The sequence below is a fragment of the Lepisosteus platostomus genome, chromosome 1, assembly GCF_059453375.1.
Source record: "Lepisosteus platostomus isolate fLepPlt1 chromosome 1, fLepPlt1.hap1, whole genome shotgun sequence".
NCBI classification, from domain to species: domain Eukaryota; kingdom Metazoa; phylum Chordata; class Actinopteri; order Semionotiformes; family Lepisosteidae; genus Lepisosteus; species Lepisosteus platostomus.
In genome coordinates, this window is record NC_142611.1 from 9379651 (window position 1) to 9406272 (window position 26622).

At 35.0% G+C, this 26622-nt stretch overlaps 1 protein-coding gene across 1 annotated transcript in view; it reads left to right on the forward strand.

Moving 5' to 3' along the window:
• Positions 1-26622, forward strand: part of LOC148677640 (phospholipid-transporting ATPase ABCA1) — a 318551-nt gene that overhangs the window by 117385 nt on the left and 174544 nt on the right. Inside the window, exons 15-20 of the mRNA XM_088613916.1 lie at positions 18019-18241; positions 19406-19627; positions 21283-21487; positions 23458-23574; positions 24702-24873; positions 25511-25642. Of these exons, the coding sequence (XP_088470042.1) occupies positions 18019-18241; positions 19406-19627; positions 21283-21487; positions 23458-23574; positions 24702-24873; positions 25511-25642 (1071 nt within the window). The remainder of the gene's footprint in view (positions 1-18018; positions 18242-19405; positions 19628-21282; positions 21488-23457; positions 23575-24701; positions 24874-25510; positions 25643-26622) is intronic.

The window sequence follows — 26622 nt, forward strand, 5'->3', positions numbered from 1 at the left end:
ATCAGCTCTGACTACATGGGAGAATCAGTGCTGCCCTGAAGACTGGGATTCAGCTCATTAAACTTTTAATGATGTTGCTGAGATATGACAGATGTCACGTCTGATTATCATTCCACAAAAAGTTTCAAAACAATTCTTTGTTGCAGTCCATTGCACATGCATATATCCTGTCTCTGAGTTCAAAGAATGCTTTAAGGACTTTTTCTCTTGAGATTCACCACCCAGAAACTGTTCAAATAAATGTGAAATGTCTGTGCCTTAATAAAGTTCACAGCTGAAGTGACAGCACAATTTGGCACAAAACACATTGCTTGCTGCATTTCTTCCCTGTTCACTAAAACACTTGTAAAGAATACTCAAAGAATGATACATAAGATTTCTCCTTTTATGAATTGGACTGCTGGTACTGTACACATTAAGCATTAGCTCCCTTAAATGTGTACTGTACATGTTGAACTTACATCAGCAGTGCCTGGGGTACTGCAGCTACAGTATAAGCCCAACACACATTTAATATATTTCAGGCAAACATTTAATACAGGCACAGTTGTTTATGTGGAAAAATATTAAAATATTTTTCACTGCAGCTAATGGTTTCATTGATTTACGTTTTCTTCATCATTTGAATTTCCCAATGTAATAAGTATTCTCAGTGGTCATGAGGAAATATCAGCAGATAAACACAAGGCTAGTGCCAGAGTGCCTATAGTCTTATGCAAGCTTCTTCCAAGCCACTGCAGACTTCAGTTGCATAGCATTTATCACATTGAAATTTCACTGACATCATTTACAGTAAATAAATGTCAGTAACAGAAGATTTGCATTACATTCACACTTCTGATCTCCTTTAAACAGCAATCATATTTGGATTATTTGTAATGCATTCCTTTTGTCTGATGTGCTCAAGATGCACATTACTTCGTATGATCATTTTCAGTACAGACAGATGGTTTGACTTTGGCTAACAAGCCACCTAATTTGTTTCAGTGTGTCCATTTGTGCCAAAGACATCTATAATATCTTACTTATCTCCCTCCATTGACGTTTCAAAGAGTACTGATATAGATTTAAAATGCCTTTGAATGTTTGAACTCTCCTTTCAGGTTGCTAGATTTAACAATGTCTGCAACAGCCTGTTTGAGGCAACACATGATGCAATGAATGTGAATGAGGCGAGGAATGCCTACTGCCATTCATATCATGACACCAGAGTTTTTCCAATGTTTACAGATTTGCCATCCAACTATTATTGCACTGTTTTCTCTAAACATTGTTCTGCATGTACAGTACTCTTTTTCTTCAAGAGCTTTCATAATGACTTCAAACACTACCTTGCATGCATTCTACATCAACTAACCCAGCTATTTTTTTCTGCTGCTGGTTTACTGTCATGTATGCAGTGAACATACAGTAAGCATTGCCTTCCTCTACCGCATTACCATTACTTCTGAGGGAATTAACTAAAAGTGTTCTACTATAAGTTCGTATTATATCTTGTCAACTATATATAATTTTACTTATATTTTACTAAAGCCATCTCAGGATATCTGGTCTCAAAATATAACATAGCCACATGATGTCTTTACGCTCAGCTGACATAGCTCTCAGGGAAATGATCGAATGACCCCTCTGAGAACAAAGTGTCAATTCAGCAGAAGGGGCCGCTGGTCATGCAAGCAGGCAATAAAGGATATATATGTAATGGTCAGATTTTTAGAATGACCATTTATAGCCACAAGCCAAAGTGTATCTTGTATTGTTTGTGCCACTATATAAAGGAGCACTGTAAACGTTGGTTTTTAAGTCTTGTTCCAAAAGCAAGACTTCCATATGCATATGAAATAAAGACGACTTTCAACACACAACCACTCAGGTGATGCCATTTTTTCTGGCACAACACTTCCATCGGCCATTATACAACACTCACTCCTCACAATCCCCTATGTCTGCCATTTGTCCTACCCCCTCTTAGTGTCCTGCCAGAGAGCCCAAAAAATGAAATCACACATCTATGATAGAGGCCGTAAACTATGAACATAAAACATCCAACTAGATCCATTGCTCTGAAAATGCTAGTCTACCAGATCCATTGCTCTGAAATGCCTGACACCTTGATAAGTTGCTCTGAAATGTAAGTCAACCAGATCTATTGCCATGAAACGCCAGTCAACTAGACCCATTGCTCATAAATGTCAGTCAGTTAGTCCATTGGACTGAAATGCCAGTCTACCAGATCCATTGCTCTGAAATGGCAATCAACCAGATCTATTGCTCTGAAATGCCTGCTAACCAGATTCATTGATGTGAGAGGCCAGAACTGGAGTTATCATTTAGCAAACGAACATGATCAAAATAAGAAATATGCTTGTTCAGGACAGTGGAGAAAAAGGGAAACATCTTTATACGTGTTTTTTAGACTTCAGGTAGATCTGGAGTGGTAGCAGATAATTTACCTGGCACAATGTTTATGAGATTTAGGAGTTATTACAAACTGGTATCTTCTTTACTTTGTTTTCCGAACCGAGCGTTTATTAGAGGTGTGCTGACAATGTTTAGCAGTTTAAACTGAAAAACAAATATTGTTTAAAGCATCTAAACTTGTTGTACAGCTTTGACAATAGCAGTTTTATGAATAAAGAAGGAACTTTAATTTTCAGAATATAAATAGATTTAGTTTAAAATGTAAAAAAAAATAATAAAGGGTGAGATTGTAACTTTTGGTCTGAAATTCCAGTTTCATGGGATCCAGATGGATTTGATAAGTTTAAAATACAGACGGTTTTACAGAACCTATACATAGTCTACAGTTATGGTCAGACAGTTTGTTTTTCATGTGAATTCTATGAGCTTTTCACTTATCAATATGATCCAACATCACTCAGGAACATTCCTGACAAGAATTACTTTTACTGTAATGAACAGATTTCTTTTCCTTGACTGTGATAAATACATGGAGACCACTTCAGCAGGTGAAATTATAAGAGTTTAAACAATAGGGTAACAATTATGTACTGTACTTTCTGGTTGTTCTCTAACAGAAGATTTTAGGACAGCACAGAAACAAGTGTTAGTCTACTGTATTTGTATTTATTGTAGTCAACAAATAATCACTTTCCTGTTTTAAAATGACAGTGCAATTCATGACAGTGTGACAGTGCAATTTATTTTATTTTCTAATCTTTAAACGGAAAATACTTATTCTGTTATGTACTTTGTATATTATTTATTTTATTTTATGTGATAATAGTGAATTATTGGTGAAATGTTTACAATTCTTTTTAATATTTTGATTCAGTATTGTATATGCAATGCATCTAACTGTAATATGCATTTGTTATTTTAGAACCACACTGTATATCTTTGGAGACTGATTGTTTTATTCAAAATTTTGTAGGTGAAAACTCTGTTATTAAGAATGAACAGATTGCATATTCTAAACAAATTGCCATGGTGCATATGGGAATCATGGTGTGTCTGGGACCAATTATGATATATCCCACACTGACAGCAGTTGTAACAAAATGGGGGGAGTGGGGGGGTTGTAGGGTGAATGATACAAATGATACAAATAAAGTGAAGCTAACATTGAAAATCAGGTGCTGACACCAGCCTGCCAAGCAAACAAATTCATAAAAGATAACATCCTCCTATAGACAAGAATGACTCTGTATCTGAGCATGGAGTTTCTTTAATTCTGGCACAGTTTAATGTTGTCATTATATTCAGGGGACTAATTTTGAACACCAAACATATTTAGTCATAAAGACTACAGACTAAACACAGAATACAAGACACACAAACTACCATCTTCAAAGGTTCCAAGTTCCTGAGTCTATATCATCGACAGTTAACCTCACTCTTTCCCTCTAATCTGGACTAACCTAATTGCATGCTAAACTGAGACACGGTTGTTTAGGGCGGTATGGCACATTTCTGCACAACATGAGACCCTCTACAGGACAGTCACCTCTCTAAAGCAGATGCTAAACTGAGAGAAGAGGTTCTCTAAATCAAAGATGCAATTGCTGTGATTGTGCTTGGTAATTGCTAAAAGACAATAAAATTTGCTTTGAGATAAAAAAAAACATTAATTTCTCCCTAAATATCTAAATTTCTTGTACTGATTGCCCTGAACATTACTCAGAAATACTGTAGGTTTCAGTCTTCCCGGGGTAGGTGAGAATTGTCTTAGCTCTGGTCTGTGGAAAGACACAGGTCACTCATAGCTCTCTTGCTTCTTAATTTCCAGAGAGTGACAGAGAGCATTATGATGACCAAAACACATATATATTGAACTGATAATCTAGACAGCCCCTTCACGTTTTAGCTGAGTGATTTTTTAATATATCTGGACATCCTTCACAATTCTCCATCTATTTCCACCTCCCACTCAAAGTTCAGTATATGTGATTAAATTGGCCTGTCAACTTTCAAAGGCTGAACTAAACTTCTAACTGAACTGAGTGGTGACCAGACTGCTCAGCTACTATGTGTGATGGATGGTTCTATGACAGGTACTGTACACCCATAACACATTACAATGTTACGACACCAGCATGAACATGGTTGGGTTTGTGAAAGGATATTCAACTTGTCACAGTCCTCCTGGTAACAGCTGTAAAGACTTCGCAAAAAGACAATACTTACTGGTTATGTATCTGACCCGAGGGAGACACTGCAAACAGAGATCCTCACAAACTACAGGCAAAATTTAAAATTGCCATTCACAAACAGGGGTGGGGAATATGAAAACGCTTTATGGAGTTTTCACCCATAAACACATGACATATAAATATTCATCGGCTGTGCCCCCATTCATTTCCATGTTTTCTAGTACCCCTTGCTCCATGTTCACCATTGCAGCATGCTTCTTGGCTCATTCCTCATACAGTACGTGAAAGGGTTTAGGCAATGTTATTAAAGGGTTTAGGCAGTCTTGACCTCACAGCCAGGCCTTTCATTTTCTCAGCTAAGCGAGTTAACACACTAAATATGAAGTACATTCAGTATCCAATTATATTCATTATTTAGTCTCACTGGACTTAGAATGCGATTAAACTACTGAAACATATTCCATGCTGGGACAGTAAAAACACATTGACCAGTACTTCACAGCCTTCACCTGTAGTGATACTGTATCTCAGGTGCAAAGATTCCTACTTGACTGAGGCAGGCCAGAAAAGACAAACAACAGTTAAGGAAAACCCAATGCCTTTTCTTCATGGTCTGAGTACATTTTCAAGAAGCAAAGGATGAAAAAAATGGATGTGTGTTAAACGCCATGAAACAGGTGTGCTAAAAAACACAGGGTGTCTATTATACACATGGACAAGGTCATGCAGCTGTGAAACAGAAAGAAAAGTACAAATCAAAACAAACACACCACACACAGGCCTTGTTCTTACCTACTGTGTGCAAGCTTCAGAAGACTAAAAGCATTTTACATTGTACCAATACAGATTTAGATTCATCACTTCCGTAGTGCATGGGAAAGATGAAGAGGTTATTGTGTTATAGAAGTAGTAAATACGTTCACAAACTAAAGTCATTAATCATACATATACTGTATAGTAGCCACTCCAATGAAAGTAGCAATATGTGGAAATTGCTTTGATTTTCTTTTTATTTCCTTTCCCAGTGGGGTTGCTGGTTCATATGGTGACACATCTTCTGGCACAAGTCTTGGATTTTGAAGATTCGTTATTTCATAAGTTCAATAGACCAAGAACCTATTCTATTTCAAATGTAAATGCTTAATATAATATGGTTACCGGTACTATAGTTTTATTTCACTCCCATTATTCTTTCAGACCTCCAAACCTATGAAGTAGAGAGTGTTCAGACAGAATTAATGTCTGTGTTGTCATTGGCCTTCATCTTTTTGATTGAATTCTGTAACAGCTTCATACAGTACATTGGAAACATCCTCCCATTGTTCCTGGTGCTGGCCTATGTGTTCTCCGCCTGCATGATAATCAAGCACCTCGTTCTTGAGAAAGAACTACGGCTCAAGGAGGTGCTGAGGATGGTGGGTGTGAAGAACAGCTCTCTGTGGTTCGCGTGGTTCATGGACAACTTTCTCATCCTCTTGGTGCCATCAGCACTGATATGTGTGATGGTAAAGGTTAGTGTGAAGGAAATAAAGTTAATTAATAATGAAAATAAATCAGGATCTACAGATCACAGGGCACAACAAGTATAACTAGGTAATAAATTGTTATTAAAAAGACTTGCCATGTCATTACTAAGAAATGTCCTTCAGGATATTGACACAATTTAATTGCACACCTGATGGGCTTTTCATACATTAACATACTGAGACATAATTTTGTTAACAATTACTGAAATGTGCTAATTCTGCTATTACAAAAAGTAAGTACTCTGTGATCTGCAGTCAACAAATGATTTTATTAAAATGTAAATGAAACTGCAAGTTTCAATGCTTTCTATTGCTTTAGAAACACCTACTGTATGGCTGGCAGTACCCCTCTAAAGCTACACCTCTATACACAGTGACAAATCTATGACAGAATGAAAAGAATACTTGAACAGGCTTGAAGAATATAAGTATATGTTAAAGGGATTGCAATAGGTTATAAATTGGATAATATGACTAAATTACTCCTTTAATAAAAGAACAGCCAGACCCCTGTCCTCCTTGAACTATTACAGTATAAGACAGTCCTCCATTTTTACGCTGAAAATTAAACAGTCCCATCCAGTGATAAATTAATTACCATGACGTGGAACTCTAATTGTTCTAGCATTTTAACATGTAGCAAATATACTAGCTTATCAATGTAATATGTTTGCTAAGACTCCAAAATATTAAAACATTAATAATAGCAAAAATAGTTATTATTATTGTTTTTATTATTATATTCCTCAAAAGCTTGATGTTAATGAAAAACTTTAGAGTTAAACCTGCTTGGAGACTTGCTTAACCCATTAATAAAACTGTTATATATAAGGTAATGAAAACTTAATTTTGTCTGCATTGGGTATGATTATACTATGATTACAGTAAATTAGACATATTAATCAAATGCATAAAAAGTGATTAATCAGAATTCATATACTGTTTCATTTCTTTCTTCATCTTTACTGAAGTTCAGTTTAGTCCTGCCTAAAACCCTTTTGAATAAATCTGTGATTTATCTTAGAAAACTATTTGACTGGCACAGCCATCTGAACTCCCAGATGTTACAAAGGAGAAATGGAAATGTATGTCACCATATATTTGTCAAGATAGATTTGTCAAATGTGATGGAAGCCAGCATCAGCATTATAGCCCATGTTAGTTTGTATTAACTCAATTGGCATTATGTATAATTAAATAATAGGTTTCATTTAAGTTGAAACAAATCTGTCATATTTTTCCATTGCTATACTATGATTTTAAATTAATATTGGTGCTATTTTGCATGTTAAATATAATGCACAAATCAAAACTGAATTCATACATTAATTTGCAAATAAAGAGAAATTAGACATCATCTCTCTTGCAACACTTAGTTAAACAGACTATTCTGATTTATAGATAAAAAACCCAGCATGTTGTCATTTGTTTATATTGCATAAAGTGTATTTAGGGCTTTAGACTCATAACTGGAAGGCTATGGGTTCATATCCTGTTGTAGCCTTGAGCAAAGCACTCAAAAGTGCACAAACAAAAGGACATACATTGCCATTCTATATCACAAAGACACCAGATTATATGCAGGAAGGTCAACAACTCTTTCAGTGACTCCATAGTTCAGAGTTTAGAGCCTTATAAGCCCGAGAACATGAATTCAAATCTCACTGGAGACAAAATAAAGCACATGTACTTTATAAATAAGTTTATGTAGATATGCATAGTGAGGTATGCATACATACTGTACACCAGTCATTGGAAAACACTGCTCTACATGTTTAGATTTTCTTTTATTTTCATACGTGAAAAGTGCCCATGATGTGTTTTTGTTATCTGTGCTCCAAGTTGTGGATGGCTACTTCCTTTAATCATGCATGCCTGTGTTAGTAATAAGTTTGATTCAATGGCATTTTTGGTGAATGAGACAATAAATTATTCCAATGCTTTCATTTCCAGCAACAATCCCTGAGCAATTCATTTTCAACTTTTCCATTTGATTACTTCTCTAACATGGTCTTAAAATAACAGTTTTTTTGATGGATTACTTTTCTCAGATGGTGTATACAAATAGTTTAATGCATGGGCAATGTTGAAAAGGTTTATACTGTATATATATATTTGCAATCAGAGTGTATTCTTTCAGGAAATCATTAGCAGAGATATCACTGACAAGGACTAGTACAGTACAGATGCAGCCATTCAAAATGGGTGAGGTATTTCGCGGCATACCCCGGTGGGCGTGTCACAGTATCACGCGGTATCACGCATTTCACGTGTGTCACGTGACTAACTATCCGGCGTCGCCTTGTAAAACCGCCAGGGGGAGCTTAACCTCTCATGTACAGCATTTGAGCCTTTAATTTTGAACTGTGTATTACAGCATGTTAATCATCAGTCATTAAAATGTTGGTATATATTATGAAAGCAAGATTGCTCAGTTGGACAGAAGTACACAACCTACCTTTATCAGAAATATTTATGCATCAAAGCCTTTACTGAAGATATTACTAATAGTATTAATAATGGATGACTTTGGACAAGCTGTATACTCAAAGTATAATTTCTTTAGCACATTTGTACAAGCACTTGGAATCTGTCCAAGCCATACTTTGTCAGGCATTTTGTTTTACTTCAACGGGGCATAAAAACTTCCTTGCTTTTAACAGGGCGTTTCATAATTTCTAGCTACGAAAATGATTTAAAATGCGACACCTATCATTCAACTAGAGCTTAAAATATCACAAGGAAAAATACACACCGGTATTCCATTTCTCCCTAAACATTGTAAGCTTCGAAGTCTTTAACTAACGTGATACCGGAGTCAACAAGCATACTTTTAGAATTTGATTAAAAGGGAATATAATATGGAATCGCGTATCTAAAGAATTTAATAACGGTATGATTATATCCGTGTACTGCGGCAGGACTGTGTAAGGCTGTTTCGCCTACCTGAACATGCGAGCTGTCTTGTAGCCTACTGGTCTAGGTGCGTGACTTCCAACTGGTAGGTTGTGTGTTCGAATCCAGCTGGTGCTGGACTTTTATTTTAACAAACATTTCTTCGAAAAAATAGGTAAGCGATATTATGGACAATCAATTGACTTTTATATTTCAAAATATCGCAACATGATCGATATTTGCGATATTTTGAATATATCTTCCCTTCTGACAGTGGTTCCTGCTTCTATTGTGTGTGTGTGTGCAACAGTAAATTTTTATAGAGAAATGGAGGCGGGACAGTATGCGTTACAATATAAACATTTATATTGATTTAAATCGTGTTCTGATTTAAATCGCAAACGCGTGTTTAATTATGTGTTTTTTAATCATGATCAGGCTAATGCATTTCTACATTTTCTGTATGAACCAGCTTAGAGGTTCATACAGAAAGACAGCTTGTGTTTAAATTGAGTGTAAGGTAATTTATGCTTCTAAAGTCATGGTCAGTATTGTTGTACTGTGCTGTACTGTGTCACATTATTTTATAGCGTTTTTATTGCGTTATTAAATCCGGTGGCGCTGTGTTAGTTTCCTGACTCACATTATTTAAACTGCGACACTGATCATTCATCTCTAAATAAACTTTATTTTATATAGCATTTTAAGCGAATAGGTAATTAGATTGCTCATAAACCTAATCACTTTTTCTTCATAAACACAGCGTGATTGCTCTCTGAAAATGCTTTTCCTTTATTTTTAAAGTAGGCTCAGATTTCAACTATAGATCGTATTATTATAAACTTTCTTGGAAAAATGTATTTTATGTAAACCATGTTTGCTATTAATTCATTTAGGGCTAAAATACGTTCATTGTCTTCTAATCGAGTCGAGTTGACATTGGAAGCCTGCCACACCCGGACCGTTAACGCATTAGCACGTCAAAGCCCATTGAGCCAGTATTGGCTTTAGTATCCCCCCCTTCTCCCCTCAATTCAATTCAATTCAAGGTGTTTTATTTACATGACAGATGGGTACAAGCAGTGTTGGGTACTGTATGTATATTGTAACGCTTACGGCAGACAGGCACTGTGTAGGAGCCGACGCACCAGAGCAGCGCCTGCAATTTTTATATTTATAACTTAGTTTTTAAAATTAGTCAAGCAATACGAAGCATCTCCTTTTACTTAGTGCCTGAGCATACTGCAACGCGTGTGAAGCCCATAAACGATATTAATTTTGGAACTTAAACATACAGTATATGGCTGGTCTCGGTACTTTAAAGAAAACATACACACCAGTATTCCATTTCTCCCTAAACATTTTAAGCATCGAAGTCTTTAACTAACGCGATACCGGAGTCAACAAGCATACTTTTAGAATTTGATTAAAAGGGAATATAATATGGAATCGCGTATCTACAGAATTTAAAGACCAGACAATCGCAAACTCGTTTTCAATAAAATTATTTTATTCATTCAGCAGTTTGTGAGAGGGACATCCAGCAGGGAGAGACACACACACCGGTTTTCATTGACAACATTGTTTTTTTTTCAATTCCTCTTGTCTAACAGGAATGTTTTGTTTGTGGACAGACTGTTAGACAAGAGGAAAAGACTGCCTCCTCCTACGAAGCATTTCGTTGATCCGATCACGAATTCTTTTCCAGTCGTACGCAGCAAGGGTTGAGAATCTCCGATTCACCATCGTACTAATGGTTTCCCGGAGATTGGGTTAAAAAAAAACAAAAAACATACTAACAACTGTGCCATCCTACTCCTTAGTTAATACATTTTATTATTCATAAACAGTTAACATTGTTAGCAAAATATTTTGAATTATATTTAACCCTATTTTTTCTTTAGTTTTGTATTTAACTTATTATATGATAGTCAGACTTAATGTATATTTGAACAATGAAAATATATTTTTACAAGATTTTACATTAAGCACTTAAAATTAATATGGTTAATAATAGTAAACTGTAACATGCTGTAACAAGATCGGTTACAAGAAGAAAATGCTTTCAGAGAAAATGTTTCAACCAAACTTATTCCCACACACCCCGCCCCCACTACCATTAGAATATACACAAACATTTTAGCGTTTCATTCTGAGCAGAAGACCCTCACACCTGAAGAGTGCTGGCTGTGACGAATTAAACCGGTTTTACAGGTTTCAATCACAGACCATGTGACATGGGACTCAGTAAACTACAGTAACACCGTATTTGATAACGCTTTAAAAACGCTATAAAATAATGTGACTTGGCACAGAACAAGTTTACAACACAGTACAAAGATAAATGCTGACCATGACTTTAGAAGCATAAATTGCCTTACACTCAATTTAAACACAAGCTGTCTTTAGCCCTCTAAGCTGGTTCATACAGAAATGTAGAGATCTAGGCTCAGAACACACAGCTTCATTAGCGAATACATATGCAGGACAACTAGAGAAGACGTTTTACAGAGGGTGGATTTTTAGAAACATCCCATCAGACATCCCATCATATTCACAACGTGAAATCTAGAAAATAATATTACGTAACCAAAATCCGCAATATGGAAACAGAACCTGTGTAATTGTTGATAGATGATGTACTCGTAACATTTTTTCAAGACGAACTACAACATTTAAAAAATGACTTGTATGTACTTGATATCTCTAATCAATCCACGGGTCCCAGCACAAAACGAAAGTAAAACGCATACCGTTTCTCGCTTCTTATTGCTCAAAAGTAATTTGACCGTATGAAATGCATAATATAAACCTAGAAACATATACGTGAGCAGTACTTAAGCACTGTAGTATCGGTGTTAAGACATACCTCTCAAATACTGTAAATCAAGTTAAAAATATCTCAAGACCGATTCTGGTCGTAATGAAACCATGCAAGGGAGTTTTTATGTCCGTTGCAGTTCTTTTGCAACATGAATATAATTATATCGTTATTAATTTCTTGAGATACGCGATTCCATATTATATTCCCTTTTAATCAAATTCTAAAAGTATGCTTGTTGACTCCGGTATCACGTTAGTTAAAGACTTCGAAGCTTACAATGTTTAGGGAGAAATGGAATACCGGTGTGTATTTTTTTCTTTAAAGTACCGAGACCAGCCATATACTGTATGTTTATGTTAAGATTTCCCTTCAGTGGTAAAATTAGATATGAATATTCAATACTTAAACGGGCACAGTTAAGACATTAAATATACATGTACATATTGTATACAGTACAGTTTGCATACGGTAATATGTTTATGTTACGCGATTAAAAAATAAATAAATAAAACTGGAAGGTCCAGCACCACCATTATGTTTATATGGTTGTTTTTGTTGGTTGGTTGTTATTATGGTTATTAATAATTCGATCTATAGTTGTAATCTGAGCCTAAATAAAAAGAAAAAGCAAGTGATTAGGTTTATGAGCAATCTAATTACTTATTCGTTTAAAACGCTATATAAAATAAAGTTTATTATTAATTTGCTGGACAGAGCGGTGAACATTATTATGCATAAGACAAAGATAACGATCCTGATCAGTTTAGAAATCTGTGTACGCTGTAAGGTTTTTACTTCTTAAACTTTTAAAATACACGTTTTGAATTGAAAGAAATTCTCTTCCTGGTATAGCAAACCAGCACGTCTTTTTTCTCCAATTAGAGGGGTGTCAGATGGTGTCAGCCAATCACCATTCTGCGTTGGGTAGCAACGGGTGACTGTTCTCAGGCGGAAGATGTAAACAGCTTAATGTTCGTGTTAAATATTTTTTTTTAATTAAAATTCATTCTATACAGCAATCGCATATTTGGGTACCGTTTCATAAAACTTTCATGCTTAAAATGTTTAGGGAGAAATGGAAGACTGGTGTGTATTTTTTCTTTAAACTACCAAGACCAGCCATACACAGTACAGTTTACATACATACAGTAATGTTTTAAATTAATATAGTTTATGACCTTCAGATGCGTTATGCTCCTCTTCTTTTTATGCTCAGCTACTAAAATTTCCCTTTAGTGGTAAAATCCATATAAATATTCAAAACTAAGCGGATTAAAATGTGCACAGTAAAGACATTAAATGATTCAATCTTTGCACTACCAACCAATGCACCACGAGTGCCCCTGTCGGTCATTTTGGCCAGCCAATCACTTGCCCTGCGGTATGCTCCGGTGCCCCGCGGTGGCTTGTGGGTAGGTTACCGTACCGCGGGTTTTTACCGCGCATTTTGAATGGCTGCATCTGTATGTTGGCATTGCAAGACAAAAGTAATGGATTTTGGAACAAGCCTCAAAGAATGTAATTGTAGGCCTTGATCATGAAACTGCCATCATCAAGGACAAATCAAGTCACTATTAAAATATGCTTCCAGTGCATTTAAACGCTACTAACTAGTAGTAAGAGAGCAAAAATCTATTAATTTTATATGGCTTACAACTTGTTCTGCTAATATAAAATTCAGTTCAGAGATACATGATAGCAGTTATAAAACAAACACAATGAGCTTGTATTAATAAAAAAATTAATACAAGCACATTTTGAACAGACATTTGGTTCAATTTGTAGTTTTCATTCATACAAATGAACATTTTCTTTACCATTTAATTTCTGCTATACAGTAGGTCTCCATCTCACCACCATCAATCACAATCAAAAAGGCCTTTTGTTTTGTGTGTTATTTTAATGTTGATTTAAGTTTAGTTTCACAATGAATTGCAGGTTGTGCAAATGTACGTACTGTATGTCCATCAATATCCAATATAGCATACACCTCTGTGGTTTCCTAACTAGTGCTTACACTAATTTAACAAAATTTAAAGGACACCTAGAGGATAGCACTTGAAATACAAGTTACAAAGCCAATCATACTGTACAAAACACTGATCTGTTCAACAGGAAGTGTGCACCCAGATATATAAGTATGCTGCATATCATTATTTTGTCTGCTGGCATGCTAAGGATACAAATGCTGAAAATGGTAGTCTAATGAAGTATTTATAAATAAATTAGAACAAGGCCCATGGGCATTAATCAAAAGTGGGTCTTGGACAAGGACATTCAAGTTCCACTGTTTTTCCTCTTCCAGATTAAAACTTTCTGCAGTGAATATAAATATTAAGCTGAAAAGAGACAAAAATATTACATGTGTTTCATAATGCAGTATTTACAATTATGTATTGTATATGTTTATGAAACTCTGTGCTTTACAATACAGAGGTAAATTACCTTACTGTATATTACAGATATTTTTCTTAAATTAATGTAAAGTAATCTGCTTAGGAATTAACTCGGTTAAAGAAAACTGGTCTAGCTAGTAAATGTCATTTTCTTTCTAATATACCTGTATATATTTTTTAAATATTTGTTTATTAGTTTTGCTATAAACGTAACTCATTGCTTCTATCACTTCTATTAACAATCTCAGTGAAAATAGTTTACAACGTATACAGTAGATGAATACAAGTGTTTTAAAGTTTTTTTATTAATGTACTTTTTTATGAACTATAAGTGAACTTTTATTAGTGACATTACTATACACCATAACTGTAACTCTTTTTAACAAAAGGTAGATTGTGAAAGAAAATAATAATTTAAGTCTTTTGAATTCTTAATAGCGCATTAATGTTTTACAAACTGACTTAGGGGTAATTAATTTTACATTTGTTTAAAAAATAAATGTACTGATTTTTTTAAATGGTCATACCTGTGTAGTTAGTCATTGTTTCAGTGTTCAAAATATTTTCCAAAGCTTGATTTGGATATAGTTTGAATAACTATTATATACCTTATAAGCTTAAATACTGCAGAAGATAGATCCTTTTCGCTATTAAAAAATAAAACTAATATAAAAAAGAAACATATTGACAGAAGAATCTGAAGTAAAAAGCAGGCAATAACTAAAATAATTAAAGAAGGTTTTTATATTTGTTATTGCTGTATTAAAGAAATCTGACAGGTTGGTGTCTTGTTTAATGTTAGATTTAGTGGTTATTTGAAATGATTGGATGTAATGATTATTATAGGACAAAATGTTTGGTTATATTAAAATGATAATGGAGTTTAGAGTGTGTTTTTATAATTGATTCAGTATTATTATGCAAGATAAAATTGCAATGGATTGAAAAGTTTCTGTTTGTAGTCATGACCACTTCTCGGTATCTGACCTGCAGGTTCCCTGATTTCAGAAAGCAGTACCCTGCAGTAGTCATTTAGCGACCACTTTCTCCCAACCTACTCAGACATCCTGCTGCCTTTCCTTTTGACACAGCGCTCTTTTCAGCCTAATCACATTACCCACTGGCAGTATTATACTCTTTCCATCCAGTGCGCAAAACTACCCAGTCTGGTTTTCCACAGAAATGTAATCTAAAGTCTACAGAATATGTGGTAGACATCATTTGTATTCCATTTTATCGATCCACTCGCCCTTTATATAGAAACACCTCTCTCTTGGCATGCTATCCAAGAAGACCAGTGTCCACACCTGAGACATATTCAAAGTACTTCCTGGTGCCCAAACAAATATGGCAGGCTGAACTTGATCCTAAATCTGAGATGTTTGAAAGATCACATCCCTACCCATGCCAGCACATGTCACAGGAAGTATCTTTGCTTCGTCTAGCAGGGTAAAGTCTACAAGCTATCCGTGGTCTCTGTGAGTTGATTAGTACATGTTTCACAACTGCAGGGATATCAGGGACTCTCAGGGAATCAGGGAGAGGGTCTCCTGTTGGTTCAGTTTGACAGGGCATACAGTACAGTACATACAGGTCTCTACCTCATTGACAGAGCCAATGTCTACTTTGTTTCTTGATGGAAGACTAAAATGTCTCACTAGGCTTTGATGTTCCAGCACAGAACAGAATGTGTGCTTGGGTGTGTGCTTTCCCTGGAATGGGTCTCATACCTTACTGGGAAAGATTAGGAGGGAGTGATAAAAAATACTGCTTGTAACTTTGCATTGCCTTCAGAGGCTCTAGTTTGTGGAGCAGTTAAATGTTCCTGATTTGAGCAGAACTTGTGTAGCAGGCTCAGAGCGTGATTTGACACCCAAATCCCACAACTATGGATTTAGCCCCTGAATGAGAATCTTTGTAATTTCTAGGCATGTCTCAAGATATTGGTGCTACCATTCAGAATGCTAGCCCTAATATTATGGGTGGCCTACATTCCCATAATTGCCACAGTGGTATCCGGTCCATAGTAAGTAATCCTGTGGTTTTAGGAGTCTTTTATATGAGTGACAGTTACCATGTGCTTTGAAGGTGTACTTGGTTACACATCCACACTTTTGAAGGTTCTATTACCAGTCTCATACATGTAGGCAGGTAAATACTTCTCAAAATGAAAGAGAACCTTTGCCAAGAATTGTAAGCAGCTCGGTCACTAAACTTGTCTTCAATGAAACCAGGGTCATAAGAGTAACCTTACATAGCACCCAATCTTTAGTAAATGCATAAGCATTCCTGTTCTCAGACTTTGTGAGCATTGCCTGTGAAATCTGTTTCAGTATTTTTGCATTACAGAGTGCTACCATAAGAATTAGGGAAGAGATTGTGAAACGTTCAACCACTCCCCACAGTTTCATTAAGTTGTAGGCAAGATTTTAAACATACAGTAATAGTATATTTAATTATATTATCTTTATGGAGTTTTGTCATGAACCCTATTATATGAGAAATGGACTTAGAACAACTTTAAATATTTGCAAATACTAAGGTATAGGTATAAACAAAGAAAGTCTATATGTAACAGCAATATTGATGGACAAGGAAGGAAAAAAACTGTTATGATTTACAAATCAATGTTGATTTTTGTGTTCAATATTTTTGCTGTACATGGTCCTGCAGGGTAGGGACTTGTTTGTCTTATTTGTAAGATTGTTTTACAGAATGTGTATACTGTATATTGGGGTGGTGCTGGAGTAAAAGACATTGTCTGAAATATGGGTTGTGATCATTAATTTTTATGACTCTTTCCACACTCCTAAATGCTGTTTAAATATTTTTTTAACTTTAAGTTTAAGTGTTGATGATGATAACATCTCTTTTTTAAGAGAAACTTTCACATCTGTTGTTGTACAAATGGAATCTATTGTAGCTGCAACAGCCATAGAAAGAGAAAGAGAAACTTAACCTCCTGACTGTAAACAGCACAAAACAGGGAGCCACTGCAAACAGTAAATTAAACTTAACAACATTGAAGATGCATTAGGAAAACAAATTGTCAGACTCTCAATCAATCCATTAATCGATATGTCCAGTGGGAATATCACTAAAGGTAACAGTAAAAAACAGAATAATAATGAATGTCTGACTGAGGGATACCTTCCAGACAGTTTTTGTAACCAAGGAGTAGGATGATTGTGCTTCTGTGTTCAAATTTTGCAATTTCTTGTTGTTTTTTTTCACTAATTAAAAATGATGGCCATTTGAAATGTATATGGAATCACACACCAGGTACAGTAGTAGCATATGACTCTCCACACAAACTTTTAAAAAATGAAGGGCAGTTTTATCTTTTGAACCGGAAAACAAAATCTCAAACATTCCCTGTAGCTGTTCCTAACTACCCCAGTGCTCTAGCCTGGCTAAGACTCAAAATTCTATTTAAGACTTCAAGTTAGACTTTTTTTTAGAGAAACAATTGTATAAGCACCGTTTCCTACACTTGAAATAGAACATCAGTTATAATTGATCTTTGCATAAGTTCCCTTTTGGATGTTGTCTCGTCACAGATGACACTGTGTTATAATCTGTTTATATCTTCAAACATTGATACACTTTCTCGTTTCTTGTGAAGAAAAGACGGATTCTAAATATGAAACCATTTTAGGTTGAAGTGCTTAATTTGCCAGATGTCTTATTGAATGTTGTAATTACATGTTGTCATTGAGCAAATACTGTGATTTAGTGAAATAAATTCCCACTCTGCTCCTCAGATTTCTACGCACACTTGCACGTTCACTGCCTCTCTATATGACACTGGCCTGGATTTTCTCTGTGGCTATGATTGTAAAAAGCATTGTGCAAGAGAAGGAGGCACGTCTGAAGGAGATGGTGAGGATGATGGGACTGAACTATGGCACTTACTGGCTGAGCTGGTTTATCAGCAGTGTCATTCCACTGAGCATCAGTGCCCTTCTTCTCACCCTCATCCTCAAGGTGATTCAATGTAGATTCATGTTAATTCAGCGCAATAACATCCTTAAGATGGGGTACCTCTCATTTGCTTTCAATCAGAAAAATACCATACACAGCTCTGCAAAATGCCGAGGAATCTTGATACCTTTTCTGAAAAATAATTTCATCTTTAGAGTGTGATATTAAACAGTGAAAACATTCACAAAAGTGTTTGAGCAACCCATCCTAAAGATGTAGTGATGTTATGATTGAAAGCTCTCAGCAACCAAAAACTAGGTAATATTAAGTAAAATACAGATCTATATAACACGCCTTTACTTTCATATTGGATTCCTTTTCACTGACACAGAGAGATCAGTACAAAAACTTACATTATTTTTGCAGAGTCAAAGGGTTACTGTGTGTATCTTTTACTAAAATATTACTCAATTCACTGAGTTAGACTATTCTAATGCCTTTCTGGGTTATCTACTAATATACAAAATAAGCTTCAGTATGTCCAAAGGTCTTGAAAGCATACAAATCCTATCCTAAGCAAATTGTACCCTGTGAAATGTAGAGTAGATTTTAGCATTATGGTGTCTTAAGGGCCCTGTAAGTATAACCCAGTGCTTAGTTTGAAACCTTGACATTCAGGTCTTTTGGTTCTACCTAAGACCAGATTCCACACAAAGGGGGACAGAACCTCCTTAGTTGCAGCACCTCATTATGGAAATCATTGCAATTCTCTAAAATTGTTGCTAAAAAGTTTTTACCGTACTCTTTTTCTATTTCATTTCTCTCATGCATATACGGTAATACATGCATTACGCATATCATTTTATGTTCTATGAAAAGCTGTTACAAATAAAATGCATTTTTCATATTATCCTATTACACAAATTGTAAGGGAATGCACGACAATAATCATAATATTTGGTTGCTGACAGTCAAATCATGCAACACACCCCCATGAGACACCTAACTGGAGAAACAGCTTATTTTCTGACTTCTGCAATATTTGCCCAGTATAAAGGTCTCTCATGATTGCATGGCTATTAATTTGTAATTATAATTGTAACTTTAATAAACAATCAAGCCAGTTAAAAGCATGTCTTTGATTTCTAGAAGCAACCGTACAGATGTGTATTTGTCTGCCTGCACTTACAGTATATTCCCTGTTCTGATCTCTTTTGACACATGCAGTTTGGGAAGGTCCTGCGTTACAGTGACCCATCGGTCCTCTTCATCTTCCTGGTGGTGTTTTGTATTTCGACTATAATGGAGTGCTTTTTCATTAGTGTGTTCTTCTCCAAAGCCAACCTTGCAGCTGCCTGTGGAGGAATAATCTATTTTGTTCTCTACCTGCCCCATATTCTGTGCTTTGCATGGCAAGATGTCCTAACATTCAGGATAAAGACAATTGTGGTAAGTATTTCACAGGCCTGTGCTATGGACTTGCTACAGTATATAAACTGCCTATGAATGGTAGAAAGTAAGTTTCTTTTACTAACGCTGTAAAAAAACTATATAATTGACAAAACTCTATGCTAATTATTTTTCTTATTATTATAAATAGTCTTATTGTTATTAAGTGACTAGTTATATATTACCTAGGTTTAATTGGCAACCATAAGCAAAAAAAAGACTGAAAAGTTTTTTTTTTCATATTGATGCTTTGCAAAAAAGTTTTAAAAAAATATTTAGAAGAAATTAAATTGATTCCACAGTAAGAAAGGTAGTGAAATATACATACAGTATAGCTTATAGACATATGCATTATACTGTAAATAAAGCCTTCTTCTTAGTATGCACAAAGGCTCCAATGGTTTCATTTTTGTTTGCACTAAAAACTTGCTGTCTTTTATATCTCACTCCAAACTCTGTCCTCCTGTCCCAAGTTTTACTACCATTTTCTGTTTTTCATTTTGTTTTCCCTGCCATAACATTCAATCATATTTCTTCTATTCCTCTTTCCCTCACACACCTAAAGAAGGCTACATACTGTAGCTGAAATATTTTGTTTCTAATGCTTTCATTTTCTTTTCAATATAGAATGACCTTCTACTTGTTGCTTTGGCTGACTTAGCTCCACACTCTGACTAAACATTTATTTAGTTAATAACATGATTGTAATCAGTGAAACCCAAAGTTTGACTAAAGGTTGGGCTTGTAACTTCAGACTGCTAGTACTGCATATACATTTTAAGTGACTTTGCTGAACCCCCTGTCCTTGACATGCAGATTGTAACATTTTTGCGCAGATAGATGGGCTGTTATGCTCATTTGCATGAGCAATGCGCCTCTGACCAAACTGACATCTAGTTTATCATCTCTATAGTGTATTTATGAGCAAAGTGTGCTTTATTAAAAGAAAGGGCACGATACAGACAATACATTCATTAAACGTTTTTAGCATATTGAATTGATGCAAAACAGTTTTAGTAAATATTATTGAATAGTTGTTGTCCATGTCAATATTTAATTCTGTATATTAAAACATAAAAATGTGGCATTGATATTTACTCCATCAAAATAATTTGTTTTCTGTAAACAACAGTTATTTTCATCTTCTTTAGAACTGTTATTATTTATACTGTATTTGTTAAGAAAAAAACATCACACTTTGCAGCAACATCATAGATCGGTAAGGTATCAGCCAAACCAAGGTCATGTCCAAAAAGGAATGTGAGCACTGCCCTCTGACACCCTTGGTGATGCTAGTTTTAAGAAAATTGGCAGGTGATCAGGGGGAGCTTGGCACAGCTTTATAATAATGTCAATGGGAAGCTCAGGAAAGAAGAGTACAGGTAGGGACTGAAGTGTGCTTACAGAGTATAGTGTCTTAATATAGTTGGTGTCGTTGAGCTTAAACCCTTCAGATACATTAGTGTCTGAAATAAGTTTTTATTTCTTTTAAAAAACACTGAGGCATGCAAAGCTCTCCCAGACTGATCATTCCCTCATCAATCTCATTAGTGTGTTATTTTTAAAACACCTCTTTTTTCACATTTGCCTTTCCTTAACACTCCAACTTAAATTCAATCATAAATCTTATTAAACATGATATATTGCTTGCATAGAGCCTCCTGTCAAGTGTTGCCTTTGGGTTTGGCTGTGAAAACTTCTCCCTCTATGAAGAGCAAGGCATTGGCATTCAATGGAGTAATATTGGAGTAAATCCAGTGGAAGGCGAACGCTACAGCTTTGTGGTCTCCATCATGATGATGCTCATTGACTCTTTCATCTACTGGGTGCTCACATGGTACATTGAGAATGTATTCCCAGGTACTTTCTTCAGGTTTATACTTAAAGACTTTTTGTTGAAATTAAAAACTTAAAAAAACGTTTTAGATTTAAAGATTTAAAAAAAATGTGCAACTCAAGTAAAAGAATTGTGAAGAAAAAAATATATCAAAATTACCCTTGTATACCGTGTAAAAATAGACATCGTAAACCCACACTTTCAAATCCCTGATGCTCAGAAGTTTCCAGCTGCAAGATCCTTTGAAAAATCTCATTACAGAATTAGCTCCCACTTTACTTCCATCTCACACTGAGAGAGGATTGTGGCTGTCTTTACCACAGAATCAGACTAATCCAAATAGCGATTGAAACTGTGGAAAGAAATTCAAAGAAGTAATGTGTTATTAAGCACCAACAAAGCTTTACAGGAGAAATTAAATGGGTGTTAAAGCTTTGTAAAAATAATACAATTGATTTGCTTTGGTAAATAAGAGAGTGCCTATAAGGAGACTTTATATACTGTAATACAAGTCTATATACTGTACTTGTATTACAGTATATAAAGTATTACAGTATATGTTAAAGTATTTGTTAGTTTAGTATACTAAACTAACAATGTTAAAATACAAATTCCTATGTCATACTATGATAGACATATGCACATTTTGAAAGTGGGAAAAATTAAAAAGACTAAATTCCAAAATTCTGTTGTCAGTAATGAAACCACAAAATTAAATGCAGTTTAACAGTCATAGCATACTGAGCTTAATATTAAATTAAAGTTGAGATTGATAGCTTATTAATTCATTTTACTGGTCCCTGCTTGAATTTTAATTCATCCTCAATAAGTAAATGCTTTAAATTTATTCTCAAGAGCTGCATTAAAAGCTTGCACATTTCATATTGTTGGGGGTACCACATATCCTCCGTAGAAGCAACATTTGAAAGCCACCTTCCTCCCACGCAACAAAATTAATTATAAAGGTTTTTGAATTGTCATGAGAATGGAGGGAAGAACATGAATGTACACAATTATACAAATTTGCGTAAGATTTACAGCCTTAAATTAAAAAGATCTCACATAGCAGGTCATGCTGTAAGACGTAAAAAATGTATGATCTAGAGTTAGAGACAATCTAAATTCTGGCATTGCTAGTTTTAATCAAGTACACAGGTCATATCAAATTAGGAGTATTACCAAAAAAATAGGCAGAAAATGTAAAACTCAGATACAATTAAAGGCAGGCCAAATACCTAACAGATGACTTTTAACAAACATGTGCAAGGAATTGTATGCAGGTATCACACATACTGTATAAATTATAGATGTACAGTACTATAAGATGGGTAAATCTAAGCTTGTAGAAGATATCTTGTACTGTGGAGACTTGTACAGCAAGACTTGCCTATTTTGATTTTCTACTAGCAAAATCTCATTTAGAATATTGTGTTCAATTTAGGAGACAATACATTTTTTTATGGTTCTCTGTAATCAACATTTTTGTTCTCAAAAGTATGTGGGCTACTTTCTCCTACCAAATGTGCTAACTGCGTAGATTGATTATAAAATAAAAAATGTTGCCATGTTACAATAGTCTCATATGAAAAACAAAATGTTTGTAGATTTCCTTTTATTTATTACTTAGTGGAAGCCTCATCTTCTGCAAAGAACAAAATTAACAGTATCATAATAAATGTGTGCATAATACTGTATGTGTTTCCAACTTTCTATATTCATTTCGAGGGGGAGGGACTATGGAAACTAGCATATTTGAAAATCAGTATTTTCTTTAAATGTATGCGCCTACTACATTTTAACTAGATTATTGTAACCTCCTGATATAATGCCTGTTAGATCATATTGAGTCTGTCAGATTTGAATTTGGGTGTACAGTATATACATTACATATGTAAGGTCATCAATCACTGAATTAACTGATCAGACTCGAAGAAGACAAGTGCTTCATCTCTGGCATCTACAGTATTGAGAATGGCTTTATATTTCATTCCAGGTCAGTATGGAATACCGAGGCCGTGGTATTTCCCTTTTACAGCATCTTATTGGTGTGGACTGTCAGCAAAATCAGATGGAGACCCGGATGTATTAATGTCTTCTGGATATCAAAATGGTAAGGGAAGCATAATTTGTTTTTAGCTTTATTTTACTTAATAACTGAACTGTACAATTTAGTTTTACCTTCATACAATTTTATATACAGTACAGATTTCTGTGTACACAAATAGGATGCATATACAGTGTATACAGTGTTCAGTGGATTACTGATATAATGTAATATAATGGATGTGGTGCTGCAGCCTTTACATACACTGAAAAGCCAAGGAGTCAGCAGTGGAACAGGAAATTGCCTATAAGTAATGAATATATTCTGCCAACCCAGATTTTAGATGCTTTTTTTTTTAGAAAAAGGACTCATTCAGTTTTTTCTGTGTTTTCTATACTTTCTTTTGTAAACAAAGTGGTTATGAATATACAATATACTTTTTCATTCTCAGGAAACAAACCACATTTGCTTAATCTGTGAAATAAGGCATCATAGTTTTGATCCATATTAAAGTACTAGTACTGTATGTTGTGTATCCATCTTGTCACACTTCTATAACCTGTGATGTTTTTCATTTGTTTGGTAAAAAAATGTTCATGATCTCAGTGCCTGTGATACATCTGACCTTTTTCAACACCCTGCAAATTTACAGCTGTCATCTGTCTTTTGTGGTCTTGCAGAGTTTTTTTTCACTATTTGAAACATTATTATTGGATAACAAAATGCACCTAAAATTGTTGAATAAATAATGATTTCACAAGACCAGTTTTTTCTTTAAGCCATTTCATGATCACCATTGGACTAAAGCACCACATAACAGTGTAAATCAAACCAGCTTTTTTCTACACTTTTAATTTTGAATGCATTGAAAAGTTGAATGTTTCATTTATTTTATATCATCATGTCATGATCATGTCCATTAGACTTGATGAATTATCCTATCAAAACTTTAATTCATAGGTTTTTGAAAGGCAGCACTGTCTACTAACTTCTGCTATGTCACATTTGTCAAAGTAAAACAAAAGCAAGGGATCAAATACGTCTGTGAGCCATTGTACATGTACTGAAGGTATGTTCCCTGATGCTCTGTCAACATCCCTCTATCTCTTTCTGCCTTTTATCATTTGTCCTAAATCTGTTTTTAGATATATTCTCAGATTTTGCTCAGCCTAGCTTTGTTTTCTGAATATTAGGCTTTCTAGAACCAGTGCCACCCAATCTAAAACCGGGGGTCTCTGTGAGGAACCTTGTTAAAATCTACAAGACTGGCAAGAAGGTGGCAGTGGATGGACTCAGTGTTGACTTTTATGAAGACCAGATAACCTCTTTCCTTGGTCATAATGGAGCAGGAAAAACTACCACAATGTAAGACATGTTTTTTTAAAATCTGCGACAATGCAGATGGCTGGAATGCAAAGTATTTTTATGAGGGGAAACCACAGTGGTGAAAGCAATTCTTCACTGCTGTATAAATGATCATTTTAAGTGCTTTTATTTTGATTCATTTTGCAGAACACTGAATAAAACTACACTGAATGATACTGAATGAAGGTTTTTAAAAAAGAACATACTGTAGATGGATACATTTTAGATTTTCAGAAATGTGCATGTACCATATTTTAAAAGAAAATATAGTATGTTTAGTATATTGTATAACATGTTGAACCTCTTTGTTAACCAAATGCAGAACATAATGTCCTTTCTCAATAAACAATAGTCGTTTGCAGAATTGTTAAATGTTTTTGTTTCCATTTTCTTAACTTTATGTCTTCATAAGTTTATTTTTATCGTTAGCGTTATTATTTACTGAAACTGACTTTTATTTATTGAGCTATTTTCCGATGCAATAGATAAAAGAAGGATACACAAACATAATCACAATGTTTAGGGAGTATATCCCTGATCTACTGTATTTTGAGTCTTTGTACTAATATATGAAATGCTGATTTACAGTAAGTGATTATACTTTTACAGGTACAGTAATTATTTTTGTTATTTCTAGGTCAATTCTGACAGGGCTGTTTCCACCAACATCTGGCACAGCTTTCATCAATGGCAAGGATATTCGAACTGAGATGGATGATATCAGAAAACATATGGGAATGTGTCCCCAGCACAATGTTTTATTTAATGAGTATGTACACTTTAAATAATTACCCCTTTGTGTTCTTAACACACCATACCTAAATTATTTTAACTAACAGAATTAAATTGATTTCTGAATATATTTGGTTAAATTTAAGATCAACAGAGTTTTGTGCATAACATTACAGAGAATCCATAAATACGTTTTAGAGGTCTTTCCTACTGTATATATAAAAAAAAAATAATTTCTTTGACATTGAGATTTACATAGATTTGCACTCGCTAGAAAAGCTTTGCTTCCCCCCCAAAAAAAATGTTGTTTACAGATTGTTCACTTTGTTTATTGCTTCACAAAAGCTAGTGACTTACATATTCTTCTGAGACTTTCTCTCTAGTGAACTGCATGATTGCTAAATCCCAATATTGTGTAAAGAGAGCAGTTTCAGATACATACATGGTGAACTGCACATGTCATTAACTCAAAGCAATTTATCATCATAGGAAAAGTTACACGTTATCCATTTTGCCCACTTTGTTGTAAAACATTCATCTCTGTCTGATGCAGATCTAAAATAAGTCTTTTGAGTCTATTTTTCCTCTGGTGAGATTTCAGTTGAGGCTGGTCCTTTGTTCACTTTACCTAAGATTAAATCTCAGACTTGGTGATTGTGCCTTTCCTGTCTCTGCTCCACTCCTCAGAGTCTGTGACAGACAGATTTCTTGACACTCTTCAAATCTGAACTGAAATCTCAGTTTAAACCGGCTCTTTAATATTTTTGATTATTTCATGCACCTGCCTCCAATCCTGCCCCTCCTTATTTAAGCTGGGCGCTCTCGTTACTCTGGGCTCTGCATTGGAAGACAGACGCCCAGAGGCTCGCCTACCATCAAGTCGCCCTACGTCCACGGCTTGAGGGCATAGGTCTCCTATCTGCATCCTGACCCATCTGAGTCCAGGGCTCAGAGCGCCTGGCCTCGTCATCCTGTTTTTTTTTCCTTGTCAGTGTACTGGATCCCATTCCGGTTTTT